The sequence below is a fragment of the Ochotona curzoniae genome, unplaced genomic scaffold (genome assembly GCF_017591425.1).
Source record: "Ochotona curzoniae isolate NIBS_2020 unplaced genomic scaffold, NIBS_Ocur_1.0 contig_832, whole genome shotgun sequence".
Classification (NCBI taxonomy): domain Eukaryota; kingdom Metazoa; phylum Chordata; class Mammalia; order Lagomorpha; family Ochotonidae; genus Ochotona; species Ochotona curzoniae.
Genome location: NW_024466580.1, coordinates 5,733,485 through 5,746,245, shown reverse-complemented (window position 1 = coordinate 5,746,245; position 12,761 = coordinate 5,733,485). Strand labels below are relative to the sequence as shown.

Below are 12,761 nucleotides of genomic sequence, written 5' to 3'. Positions count from 1 at the left end.
GAATTCCAGTGCCAGTGGTAGGATTTTCTCTGAGAATAGATGGGAATTTCAAAGCACAGAAGAGGGATGCTTGTGGTTGCTGCTGTGTGACTCCATCCACTGCCCCCCATGCCAGCCGAGAATGCCAGCATGGCCCATTGCTGTTTATTACTCTATTAACTTCACAGTGAGCACACAGTTCAGACTGATTGCTGGGTGGCCTCCCTGATTCTGTCACTTCCTTTCACACCTACAGATTAGTGGGGACTTCTCAAGGAAGTCCTCCCAGCCAACGGTTTGGCCTGACAGGGGCCTTGTAGTATGTCAGGATAAAGCTCTACATTCCACTGCAGGCCCTGAGGCAATGCGGAAAAGGTGGGGCTATCACTTTCCCTGAGCAGGCCACTTCAAGTCATCAAACCCTGACTGGTCCCTGAGAGTGACAGGAAAGCCCAGGGGTCCCTCTCTCTGTGGGAAAAAGGAATTCTCTTTCCTGTGTTCTGTAACTTTCACAAGTGTGCGCTATCCCTGGAGCTACAGTTAAATGAGAAAGAAATAGGAAGAAGACAATGGTAATGAAGGCCAGGGTAGACAATGGGAAAAAACGTGATCATGCTGAAAGCCGCTCATGCAATGCACAGGCCCCCTGAAGTCCTCCGTGGAGCAATGACTGAGCAGAATGATGGATGGGAGACACGCTTTATCAGTGCTCTAAGAATGATGTCAAATCAGGCTTCAGGTAACACACACACTGATTTCAGGAACTGAGCAATTTTCTTTTTCTTTCGCTTGAGCTTGTTGGTCTTGATTCCATCCTGTGCTATGTTTGTGCAAGAATGACCTCTGTTACCAGGCACTCAGTGAGCTCATTCTCCACCAGGCCTTGTTACCTGGTGCCACCAGAGACTCAAAGCCTCCCTTGGTCTCCCCTGCGAGTGTCACCAAGGCCGTGAAACTTGTCTAGCTGCCTTCAACATGGCCTTGGACATAAGACCATATTTCCTCACAATCTTAGTGATCTCATATCTAAATGCAAAGAGGGGAAACCTGTTACTTCACACCCTGTCTGTGGAGACCCTTCACAAAGTCCATGGAGAAAGGAAATTTAACAATATGTGTATTTGGGTATACACACAAAAATAAAAGAATTGAAGCCCATGCATAGATTTTTCATAACATCCTTTTTCCATGAACCCTTTGGAAACCAAAACACACAATGCATTGTAAAAATTTGTCCCGGATAAATGGAGCTTTGAGGTTTCACTTGCAGGCTGCTTCTATTCAGAGAAAACTTTCTGACAACTTCCAGGTGCTTGCTCCAGCCTGGCATATACCCCGCATCCCTCTCTGAAAGTGCCCATCGGTGCCTGCTACCCCATTTCAAGCTTGTAAACAAGGTGGTCTTCCATGTTTGCTTGGATAGCTTTGAAGCAAGCAGAAGAATCTATCTACAGGAGGACTTCTGAAAGGAAAAGAAATAGTCAAGGAAAAATAAAACCAGACTACTTAGAGAGGTTGAACTACATCTCTCCTTTTTGTCCCCTTCCCGGTCCTGCATCCCCCTCCCCCCACCCCCAGATTCTCCGCCCTCCTGCCTCCCATTCTGTTTTGCTTTTCATGCCAAGGCTAAAGACTGTAATTTAAAAACTGAACTGGCTTTTCCAGAGCCACGAGGAATGTGCATCTGCACGTGGATTTTTCCACAAGAAAACGGTCCCTGTCTTTGGGTTATTGTGAGCCAGAAACAATGAGGCCACGGGATGAGTCCACCTTCTCCCCAGGCCTTCTTCTAATTTGTTTGTGAGGCTCCGACAGGCCCGAAGGGGATGGTTTGTGTTTCAGCCCATCAGGATGCTGTTTGATGAGGTTTGTGCTCCATTTGTTAGGATGGTTTTTATGGTTTCTTTGTTGTTCGTAGAAAGACTTTGAAAGTCATAATTCTGTATCCTTAAATCCTTCTGCTATTCCTGTTCAGTGTCTCTCCGAGACTCAGAGCAGGCACAAGCACGTAAGGGAAGGTCCTAGTCCGTTAGTTAGGCAATTGCTGAGCATGGCTGCGGAAGCATGTGGGTCCGTTCAAGGTAGAGTTTGGGATCACATGCACTCCAAGGCATCCTAGCAGCAAAGCTTGGTCTCTTGCAGGTGGGAAGCAGCTTCCCCTCCATGCATTTCTTGCTCCTGCCCTTTGCCCAGCCATGCCTTGGGACTAATTCCCTGCTCTGTGGCCATCAGGGCCAGGCAACTCTCCAGCCACAGGAAAACCTGAGAGACCCGACACAACCTGGAGTGTGATCACCCCTCTGAGGATCACAGCGCATAGCGTGGGATGGAGGAGCCTGCTGTCCATGGCCCAGGGTGCAAATCCTCCCATCAGAACTTCCATCCAGACATCCTCCATTTCTTCAGAGCTACATAAGCAATTTTTCACACAAGTATTTTCTTTATAACCTTGCGTTACTATTTCTCAGAAGATACATAGCACCTGATGTGATCATTCCATAATGCCATGCTGTGAATAAGTCATGTAGATTTTTTTAGGGTTCACCTGAGGCGTCACACCTAATGGCATCAATGCCAGAAGTCCTGCCAAGTTCCTGACTTCAAATCCAGGGTTTTTTTTTTCCTGACTTTGGCTTTTGAAAAAGACTGAAACCTTCTCAAAGTCAGAATGTTCAGTTCTCTCCACTGTCCCATCCTCAACTCCAATGGGAGTGTATACTTTGGGAATTAGTAGCATTTCAAAATGAATAGATTGAATTTCTCCCAGTCACCGAGACATCATCTTCATTCAGGCTGTCTGAAAAACATGCAAGGCTAACACACCTCTGTTTGTTGTTATCCATCAGATCCTTCTTACGACCCAGTCAGGAGAGGAGGATGGGGCAATAACATGAATTCTGGCATCAACAAAAGTAAGTAATGCCATACCATTCTTTGGGAAGAAAGCATTTTTTATGAGGATAGGATGCAAATCAGGGTGTAGAGGAAGATAGAATGAGCATCTGCCTCCAGGCTTTTTGAGTAGACAGCAAAATGGATTGCTGTTGAGGGGCTTGTCCTTGACAGCCACTCCCTGGAAGACAATAGAGGATTTCCTTTTAGACCTCTGAGTTGAGTTTCACTGCACTCGGTGTTAGTGCCCTTGAAGTATGAGGGATTTGGGAGATGAAATTCTATATTCAAGGACACTAGGTTTGGGTAAATGGCTATGACATGGCTCCTATAATTGTCAAAGCTTGATGATACCCTTGTCCCTGTGTTCATTTCAAGAAAGAATGAGGTGGTAGGAGAACCTGACAGGGAAGTGATAGAGGTCAGAACCAATCAAGAAGTCTACCCAGTATGAGAGAGAGCATTGAGAGAGAAAGGAAAGGGGGTGACTCGAAGAGCTTCCTCAACCAGAATATATCAGTGTTGTTGCCTCTGGGAAGTAGGATGCCAAGCATATGAATGAGTGGTAAAGAGAATGCTTCCAAGCATGAGTCTGGGATTGCAAATTAACATCCAAACATCAACCCAGACCCATTTCAATTATATGTATTATTTGTTTACTCTGCACACAGAGCTTGGCAGTGAGAGACTTGCATAGATGAGTCAGGCACGGGCTGATTCCTTACTCAAGGGACAGAAACTGGGCACACACAGCATCCTTCATCTGGAACTATCAGCAGAGGGTTTGTGCATTGCTGCCATTTGCGTTAGCTCTGGAAGGATAGGCAGAGAAGACCTGCATGTCTGGCAGTGAGGATTGTAGGCCCACGGCATGTGGGATGTGTGGCAGAAAGTGCTTCTAAATAGGTAAGAAGAAACATGTGAATAATTAAAAAAAGGATTTTGAGAGACAATTTACCTGAAGTGGCAAGGTCTGAATCAGCCTAAAGGTGGGAATTGGGAACTCAGTCTAGGTCTCCATGTGGATGACAAGGAACATAACTCTTTGAAACGTCATGGATGTCTCACAGTGTGCACATTAGCAGGAAGCTGAAATTGGGGAGAGAGTCAGGACTTGAACCCACGCCCTGCAATATGGAATGTGGGTCTCCCAAGTGATGTCTTCATCACTGTATCAAACATCCAACAATGGATTCCAATTCCTGAGACAACCAAGTCGCTACCAGTCTCACATGTGGAGTGTGTTGAAAAGATAAGACCAAGCCTGCAAACACGTGAAAAACAGCACACTTCTAAAGTGCAAATGGTGCAGACATCATGAAGGGGAACTCAGGAAACAGACTCAGGAGGAGCAGGTGATCTTCACTTAGATGTCACCTTCTCCTTAAGGGCCTCTGTAAAAGTCCAACGTAAAAACGAAATCCAGCAGTCAGGCTAGACTCTTAGTTTACTTTTTAAAAATCTGTTTATCATTGTTTCTCCATTAAAGTGTCAGTTTGACCAAGAAATCTTCCTGCACATTACTGAAGCCCCAGCCTAGAGCTAGTACATAGTAGATTCTACAAAAGTGTTTATGAAATAAAAGGAATAAATGAGTCAGCGGGAAGTGGATGAGAGAATGAATGCAGAAGCATTTGTCATCCTCCGGAGGGCCTTTGACAGATGTTTCTTTGTCTGTATACTCACTGTACTCCTTGTCTTCTTGTTCCAGGTCCTCCCCTCGGAGGAGCACAGACGATGAGCAAGAATGCCGAGCAACGGCCCCAACCAGGTACCTGACCAGGATACACCATCTCTCCTTTGCTTCTGCTGCAGCTGTTGAGTCCACATGGTCAACTATGGGGGATTTACACTGCTTTGCATATATTACCTCTCTTTCCTTTCTCTAAAGATTTGTTTCAATTATTTATTCAAAAGGTAGAATGATAGAGGAATGGGTAGACAGAGAGGAAGAACGAATCTTCCATTTACTGGTTCACTCCCCAAATAGCCACAACAGCTGAGAATGGGCCAGGCTGAAACCAGGAACCAAAATTCCATCTTGGTCTCCCACATGGATTGCAGGGGCCCAAGCACTTTGGCATCTTCTGCCACCTTCCCTGGTACATAAACAGAGGAGTGGATCAGCCACAGTGCAGCTGGGACATGCATCCAGAGGCTAATATGGTATCTGCCCCATCTTTTTTTTTTTTTCAGAGAGTTTCTATTTCTATTTATCTCTGTAGCAGATCTGTGAATGAATTGATAGGTACTGAAAATTAGATGGATATATATTAAATATCAAAGGTGAAAGATCTTAGATCTTAAATGTTCCAGTGCCTCACTTTGTAAAAGAAAGAAGCTGAGGGGCAGAGAGATGAAGTGATTTGCCAGAAGCCACACAGCTGGTTTAGGAGAGTGCTGGAGCAGCAACCAAATTCTCTCCAACCTTTAAATCATCAACATGTCTTTGGAAATGACCCTCACCCCATGATGCAACTGCTTAACCCTTGAGACAGAAGGGTTTTGTGGTGGACCTAGAAATCTTTGCTGTTGGAGCAGAATTGAGTGAGTTCTTGGTCTAGCAGGCCTGTGCAGCAGTCCCGGCCTGGACCTGCCTCACCTCTGCTGCAAGGCTGGGAAGTTCACAGGGTAGACACTGGGTTTAATGCAGCCCAACTCCGAGCTTCTGTCTCTCAGTCCTAGCTCAGTAGACACTGGACCTGGGTTCCTCCCACACATGTGGAAGACCTAGATTTGAGAACCCTGCCTTTGCAAACCCCAATTGCAGTGGATATCTGGGACATAAACCAGCAGATGACAGCTCTTCTGTCTGGCTGACACTCTTTAAATTCCAAAAAAATTAAATAACCAGGTATTTACTGCCTAGTGGAGCTCAATCCCACCATCTGAACCAAAGCTCCCCTCTCTGAAGTCTTACTCCAGCTCCCTCTGTGGAGTTCGCTCCCTGGGGAAGTTCCCTGTCCACTGTAGGCAAAGGTTCTTCATGAACCTAAGCAAGGTTGTGGTGCAGGAGCCCAAGCTCCAGCTTTACTCTGTGCTCGATAAAGATGCAATTCAGATTAGGCTCAGAACAAGGCATCTGCTTTGGGCTGGGCATTGTTCTTCGTTTCCACCTGCAGAAAATCACACAGGAAGGTCAAGAAAACATTTTTTGGTGGTAAAACTCAGTCAGATGTGGAGTTTTTGCTAATAACCTCAATAACTGCAAAAGCAGACATCACCTGCCCAGAGTCATCTAACTGTGGCATTAAGAGTATAGATGAAAAAGAGGTGAATAAACGGTCTTAAGGACTCTTCATTCATGGCTCCAAGTAAAAGCCTGAAAATCATAGTGATTTAAAAAATCATAATTGTAAAAAACAGCAAAATTATGCAAAGCATTGGCCATATGAAATTCAGGTCTCTTCTACAATTCCCTCCATGGCAAAGATGCAGACAAGCCTCACCTAAGCCAATATTGCCATGACATATTTTACACTAAATAATCATGTACATTTTAAGCAAACGGACTTCTTAAGAATAGTGATTTTATAGCTAAACTATAAATTCTGGTTAGCCTTAACATTTCCAAGCTTAAAATCACAGAGCATTGCACTAGAAAGGAACTGAGGAATCCAGTAGTTCAACCCAATCATTTCTCAGATGAGAAAGCTGGTACCAGACTTTCTCCAATAATTATTTAGTTTACACCACAGTCGGGGCTGGAACTCAGGCTGCTTGGTTTCCAGGCATGTGGGATTTTTTATGCTACATCAGAAAAACAGAGATTTGTGATGTTAGTATTATATAGAACTATTAAAGACCTATGGTCATAAGTCTGTCTTTAAACCCATTAATAAGCTATCCTTCAACTTATTGGCTGACCAATTACTTTTTAAAGACCCATTTTTATTTTATTTGAAAGGCAGAGTGACATAGATAGAACCAGAGACAAAAGTTCAAAATTAAAGGGAAATCTTCTATCTACTGCCTCACTCTGCAAATGGTCACAAAACCACAGCAGGTCCAGTTAGAAGCTTTTAACTCCAGCTGGATCTCCCACACGGGTGGCAAGAACCCAACCTTTGGGTCATCCTCTACTGCTCTATCAGGCACATTAGCAGGAAGCTGGATGGAAAGCAAAGCAGCTGGATTTGAACAGCTCTCTGAAATGAAGTTTCAGATTAACCCACTGTGTCACAACACCAGCCCCAGGCTATACCAGTTATTATCTAGTCCTTTCCCAAACATTTTTGTCATTTTATTTTAGGTAATGACTGAGAAATTTACAAAGTTTATAACTGAGATATGAAAAACAGACATCATTACTATTCCATACTGTTTCTGTAGTTAATGAGATGGAAACCATAACTTTAAGTAAGGCGTCTTGGGTCTATGAAAAAGTAGAGTTTCATGAAATCAGCTCTTCCCACAGCATCGAGATAAAAGCATAAACCCTTGATGCAAATTTTCCTTTTTTGTTTCCTTAGATCCCTATCAGATCCTGGGTCCTACCAGCAGTCGTCTAGCCAACCCTGGTGAGTGTAAAGCCCTCCCTTCTGGAATGCTCTGTAGCTTTGTAAGGTTGCAGAGATATCTGCTCTAAGTTCAGGCACCCAACTGGTGAGCAGCATTTCTTTTCTTGAAGTAGTGGACACCCAATTGTACAGCCTACAAAGGCCAGGACTAGGTATCAAGTGGGCAATGTCAGTTAGCTGAGGAAGTCTCTGGAATGCAAACACGGGATTGTACAAACTTCAGGAGGGAAAGATGGGGAGAGAAAGAAAGGAAACAATCCCACAGGTTCTCGGCTAGCTCCTCCTGTGAAACACAGTGAGGAACTAGTTGGAAAAGAGCTGCTGGGTCTCCCATCTTTGACAAGAGGTGTATCTCGGAAAAGTTTCAGATAGAGTAGGTTTGGCTGTGTCTTTGAAGAGTTCATTAGTAAAGTAACTCCCAGTTGAGTTCTTCTAACTCATGCCCCATAAGATTGTGAGTCAGGAGGCCCTTTGCTACCAGGAGGCCTACACCTCTCATCTCAGGGAAGTGCCTGTCACTTTTACCCTACAGGTTCCTAAGTGCCTGATTAGTCCAATTCAGGTAGAGAGAAGCCACCCCCCCCCCCACCTGTTGCTCTTCTTTCTTTCCCTGTGCAAGGTCTCCGTAGAGTCTAGAGCTGATGGCCAAACACCAGCACCCCTCCTAGGGAATCATGCAGGTCCTATCGGCCTAAGGCTGTGCTGCACCTTCTTCCTGAGCTGTGACAGTCTTTGCTGACAGGGAATGTCTCAGCAGCTTCATGACTCGTGAAGACTAGACCGACACTTAGACTTTTGCAGACAGCCAGAGTCCAAAGTCTTTCCCAAAGGGGTGCAGAGGGCTGGCTTGCCCAAGTTCTCAAGACCAAGTTCATTACCGAGGTTGCATATAGCAGGCCTCACAGCAGATCCTCCTAACGTCTAAGCTTGCTTGTGATGATCATCTCCATGACAAGCACTATGGTGAATAATTGAACGCAGATTTCAAGATAGCTAGAAGAAAGAATTTCGAATGTCCTCACCACAAGGAAGCCATCAATGTTTTGAAGTGGCAGATATGCTTATTCCACCTGACACATGTGGATAGAAATGTCACTATGTATGTCTCATTTTAGATGTCAGTTTTGTTTTGTTTTGATAAATGCTAAGAGGGCAATCGGTTGATTCTGAGCATAGAGGAAGCAAAGGGGTTCACACAGTACGTGCCAGGAGCCAGGGGGTTTAGGGAAGGGGATTCTGACTTCTCCAGGCTGAGCTGCTCTCTTTCCTCCTGTCTGCCTCACCACCTGCAGGAAGCGGGCAGATCCAACTCTGGCAATTCCTCCTGGAGCTCCTCTCTGACAGTGCCAACGCCAGCTGTATCACCTGGGAGGGGACCAACGGGGAGTTCAAAATGACGGACCCCGATGAGGTGGCCAGGCGCTGGGGGGAGCGCAAAAGCAAGCCCAACATGAATTACGACAAGCTGAGCCGGGCCCTCCGATACTACTACGATAAAAACATTATGACCAAAGTGCATGGCAAGAGGTATGCCTACAAATTTGACTTCCATGGCATCGCCCAGGCTCTGCAGCCACACCCAACCGAGTCTTCCATGTACAAGTACCCCTCTGATATCTCCTACATGCCTTCCTACCATGCGCACCAGCAAAAGGTGAACTTTGTCCCTCCTCACCCAACCTCCATGCCTGTCACTTCTTCCAGCTTCTTTGGAGCTGCATCACAATACTGGACCTCCCCAACAGGGGGAATCTACCCCAGTCCCAACGTTCCCCGCCATCCTAACACCCACGTGCCTTCACACTTAGGCAGCTACTACTAGCAGCTTAGTCACTGGGAGTCATCTGGCCGAAGCCCCAGCCCTCGCACTTCCTGGATAATTCGGACTTCGAAGGACATATGTGACCTCGAAGAGAAAATGAAACTGGATATGTTCTTTCTTATTGGATGGAACCTTTGTATTTGCTCTTTAAAAGCAATTTTTAAAAAGTCAGTAACTTTTGCTTCCTCTACCTGAACAAAGAAATGAATGATTCTGTGGACCAGTATGCCAGTTTGGATTCTCAGTCTCCTCTCGTCTTATGGGTTGACTGTTTGATGACTGGAATGGTTAGACTATTATTCTGAGAAAAAAGTTGTCTTTTTATTATACTTCTATGACCAAAGCAGTTTCTTATCAGCACACGGGTCTCGTCATTGTAAGGTTCAGTACAATAAAGAGCTGGGAACTTACCCACTATGTTCTTGTTTGAGACTTAAGAAAACGGAGGTAAGAAGCTGGTAATCTTATTTTAGGGGGATCTAATTCAGTGGACGGTAACTGGAACATTGGTTGCTAAGGCCAGTGAAGTTTTCACCCAACTGGAAATTGAAAGAAAGAACACCTGTGCGTGTGTGTGTTTGTGTGTGTATTTAAGAAGCCATGAGCATTGCAGAAATCTCCTCAGTGGGAAACATGCTCTCGGCTGACCACTCTCTAGAAATAGTCAAAATATGAACTAAGAATTTTTAATACAAATCCAGACATTTCTGAAAGACAGAGAAATAACTATTTTTTCTATGATGACATTGGGTCCCAGAACTTGGAAAAGTCACAGGGATTTCTAAACATAAGCAGATTCGCAAACGCTGTGCGTTTGTCAGACCATCCGACCAGGGTCAACCAATCAAAAGGCAACTTACTGTATAAATTATGCAGAGTTATTTTCCTATATCTCACAGTATTAAAAGTAAATAATTAAAAATTAAAAAGAATAAATAAACGAGTTGACCTCGGTCACAAATGCAATTTTACTATCAAATCAGTCGTTGTTATTTTTTTAAATGTAATTTGTACATCTTTTGTCAATCTGTACATTTGGGCTGTTTGTACTTTTTATAGCTTTTTTTTTTTTTTAAAGCATAATGTGACTATTGCTGAAAAGAAAACAGGGCGTTCAAGTCACTGACTTCCTGGGAAAAGAAGCACTGGTTATTTAACAAGCTTGTACAAGCAAGGGAGGGCAATCATTTCACTCGTAAATGCTTTGGAGATGTTTGTACGAAACAGTACTGCAATCATCACAGCTCTGAAAGCCAACCAAACCTGCCCTTGTGGAGACGAGGGATCTTCCTGCTCTATATATGCAATATATTTTTAGACATTAAAATATATATAATTTTGCAGGTAACCGATGACTTTTTTAACTATATTAAGTGCTAAGCTGACAACTGTCAATGGAGACTATGTTGTAAAATAATTTTACTAAATAAATTGTGCCTTCTTCTATCACAACCACGGACTCTGTTTCTTCATTGGCCCTCAGTTTCTCCAGGGAAAGGTCTCTATTTGCCTCTTGGATTATGAAGAACTTTTCAAATGCACATACTTCAATACAGCAAAAGGTGCGAAACTACTGTGATTCATAGCTGTTGATGATTTTATTCTCATTTTTATTGTTTATGTGAAAGGCAATAATGAGGCAAAGAGAAATGTTTTGCTTCCCAGATGCTTACAATATCCAGGGCTGAACCAGGCTGTAGCCACGAGCCTGGAACTCAATCCACCCATCCATGTGGTGGCAGGTACCCAAGTTCTTGAACCACCATCACTTGATTCTCAAAGCGTACATTACCAGGAAGCTGGATTGGTAGTGGAGGAACCCGTACTTGAACCAGGCACTCTGATATAGGATGCAGGCATGTTTAAGAATAATCTGGATGGGATTCTTCCACAAATCTCTATTCCTGCTCAGAATTTTTGGTATCCACCTTGAAATCTACTGAACAGTCTTTGGGGATAGAAAAGACCCATGGTTCTGCCCACTGCAGGAATGAATACTCTCATCATTTTTCACCGTTTTACAAGATTTCTTTGCTTGTCCTATTCAAATGCTGCCATCAGTTCATTACCTCTCTGTAAAGTCTTGAAACTTGCCCCACAGTTGGTCCCCAGAATGTGTGCCATAGTGGCTTGTTCCGTATTTCAGAAGCTGGACCACAATGTTTGTTCCTCATAGGCTGTGAAGGGAGGACTGGCATTTAATCTGCTGAGATGTTAGATATAAAGTGCTTTGGGCAGCTCTAGGATACTTGGGGACGAGTTACAGAGGACACCCAGTAGCACAGTCCAATTTAGACTTGCTCCTGGTTAGTAGGCACTCTTGGCCCTACTCAGTCACTTTACCTTGCACCTCGAAACTTACAGAGCCTAACAGATCATGCAGCTATGCCCAGCCAAGCAGCATAGCAGGGCTGTGAACATGTCTCCTGGAAGCCACACTTTATCCTCACAGCATGGGCGGGGGCCAGCAGCACTTTTGAGCAGGAGATTGTCTGAGTTCTGGCAGATTACTCTAACCAACTCTCAGAGAGGAATGGCTCATCACCAACTGTGCTGCTCACAGTTCTGAAGTCCTAAGGATTAAGGCAGATTTGATGTCTGCTGGGGAGCTGCTTCCTTGCATGGATGGCGACTTCCCATGGGATCCTCACAGAGTAGAGAAGCCAGGACAGCTCTCCCAGGTCTCTAACAGAGGATTCTAACCCCATTCTTGAGGAATCCATCCTCATGACCTACTCACCTCCCGAAGCACCTGTCTCCTTTATACCTTCCCATTGTGGATTGAACTTGAACAAATGAGCAACAAGTTCAGGCTGTGGAATAGTGGCAGGGGTGGAGAGGGGGGAGAAGAGGGAAGCAAAGGAAATTAGATTTTCAATCATCTGGAAACAGTTTTAATGCCCAAGATAGGCTATAAATTTAAGAACACTTAAAATGGCCAGCATTTTCCAGAACCAATAGTACCTGCATGCAATTGAACAAGTGTATATACTGAGTGCCTGTCTAATGCATGACAACTGGATACTCAGATTGAGATCCAGTGAGATCAGGAGGTTCCTAAACACCAGGGCGGAAAGACACTGAGGGGAGAGGGAAGGGACAGTGTGCCCATCCCCCCCAACACACCCCAAGCCAGGCCATGACACTGATCAGCGGAGAACTAACAAAACAGAAACAGCATCTCTGCGAGATATCTGTGAACTGGTTTCACATTCGAGTCCCTCTCAGACCCACCCACTCTTTAACAACCATCATGTAAACACCAAGAAAGCACCCTTTGGGTGAATGTGCTCTGGGTGGGGGAAGCAGCTACAAGCGTGGCTCCCCACTGCCCAGCTCTGCTCCCACCCCCGACTGGGGCTGTCTCTTGAAGGCTCCCCTCACCATTCATAGCAATGCTGGGCTTGAGTCCAAAAGACCCTCCAGAGACAGCCAGCTGTGTGGAAGGTGGTTGGTATCCAGGGGGCAGACAGAGGTGGACAGGAGACAACTGGATGGAGGTGGGGAGACCAATTCTGCTAAACACAGAGAGGCTTTACTTCTCAGCC

At 44.8% G+C, this 12,761-nt stretch overlaps 1 protein-coding gene across 3 annotated transcripts in view; it reads left to right on the top strand.

Moving 5' to 3' along the window:
* The window catches only part of FLI1 (Fli-1 proto-oncogene, ETS transcription factor), a 122,158-nt gene extending 111,496 nt beyond the window's left edge, over positions 1-10,662 (top strand). For all 3 annotated transcript variants that reach the window (XM_040992676.1, XM_040992677.1, XM_040992675.1), the window contains exons 6-9: positions 2,826-2,891; positions 4,583-4,642; positions 7,344-7,391; positions 8,684-10,662. In XM_040992676.1, the coding sequence (XP_040848610.1) occupies positions 2,826-2,891; positions 4,583-4,642; positions 7,344-7,391; positions 8,684-9,213 (704 nt within the window). In that variant the 3' untranslated portion in view covers positions 9,214-10,662. The remainder of the gene's footprint in view (positions 1-2,825; positions 2,892-4,582; positions 4,643-7,343; positions 7,392-8,683) is intronic.
* Positions 10,663-12,761: the final 2,099 nt, after the last annotated feature.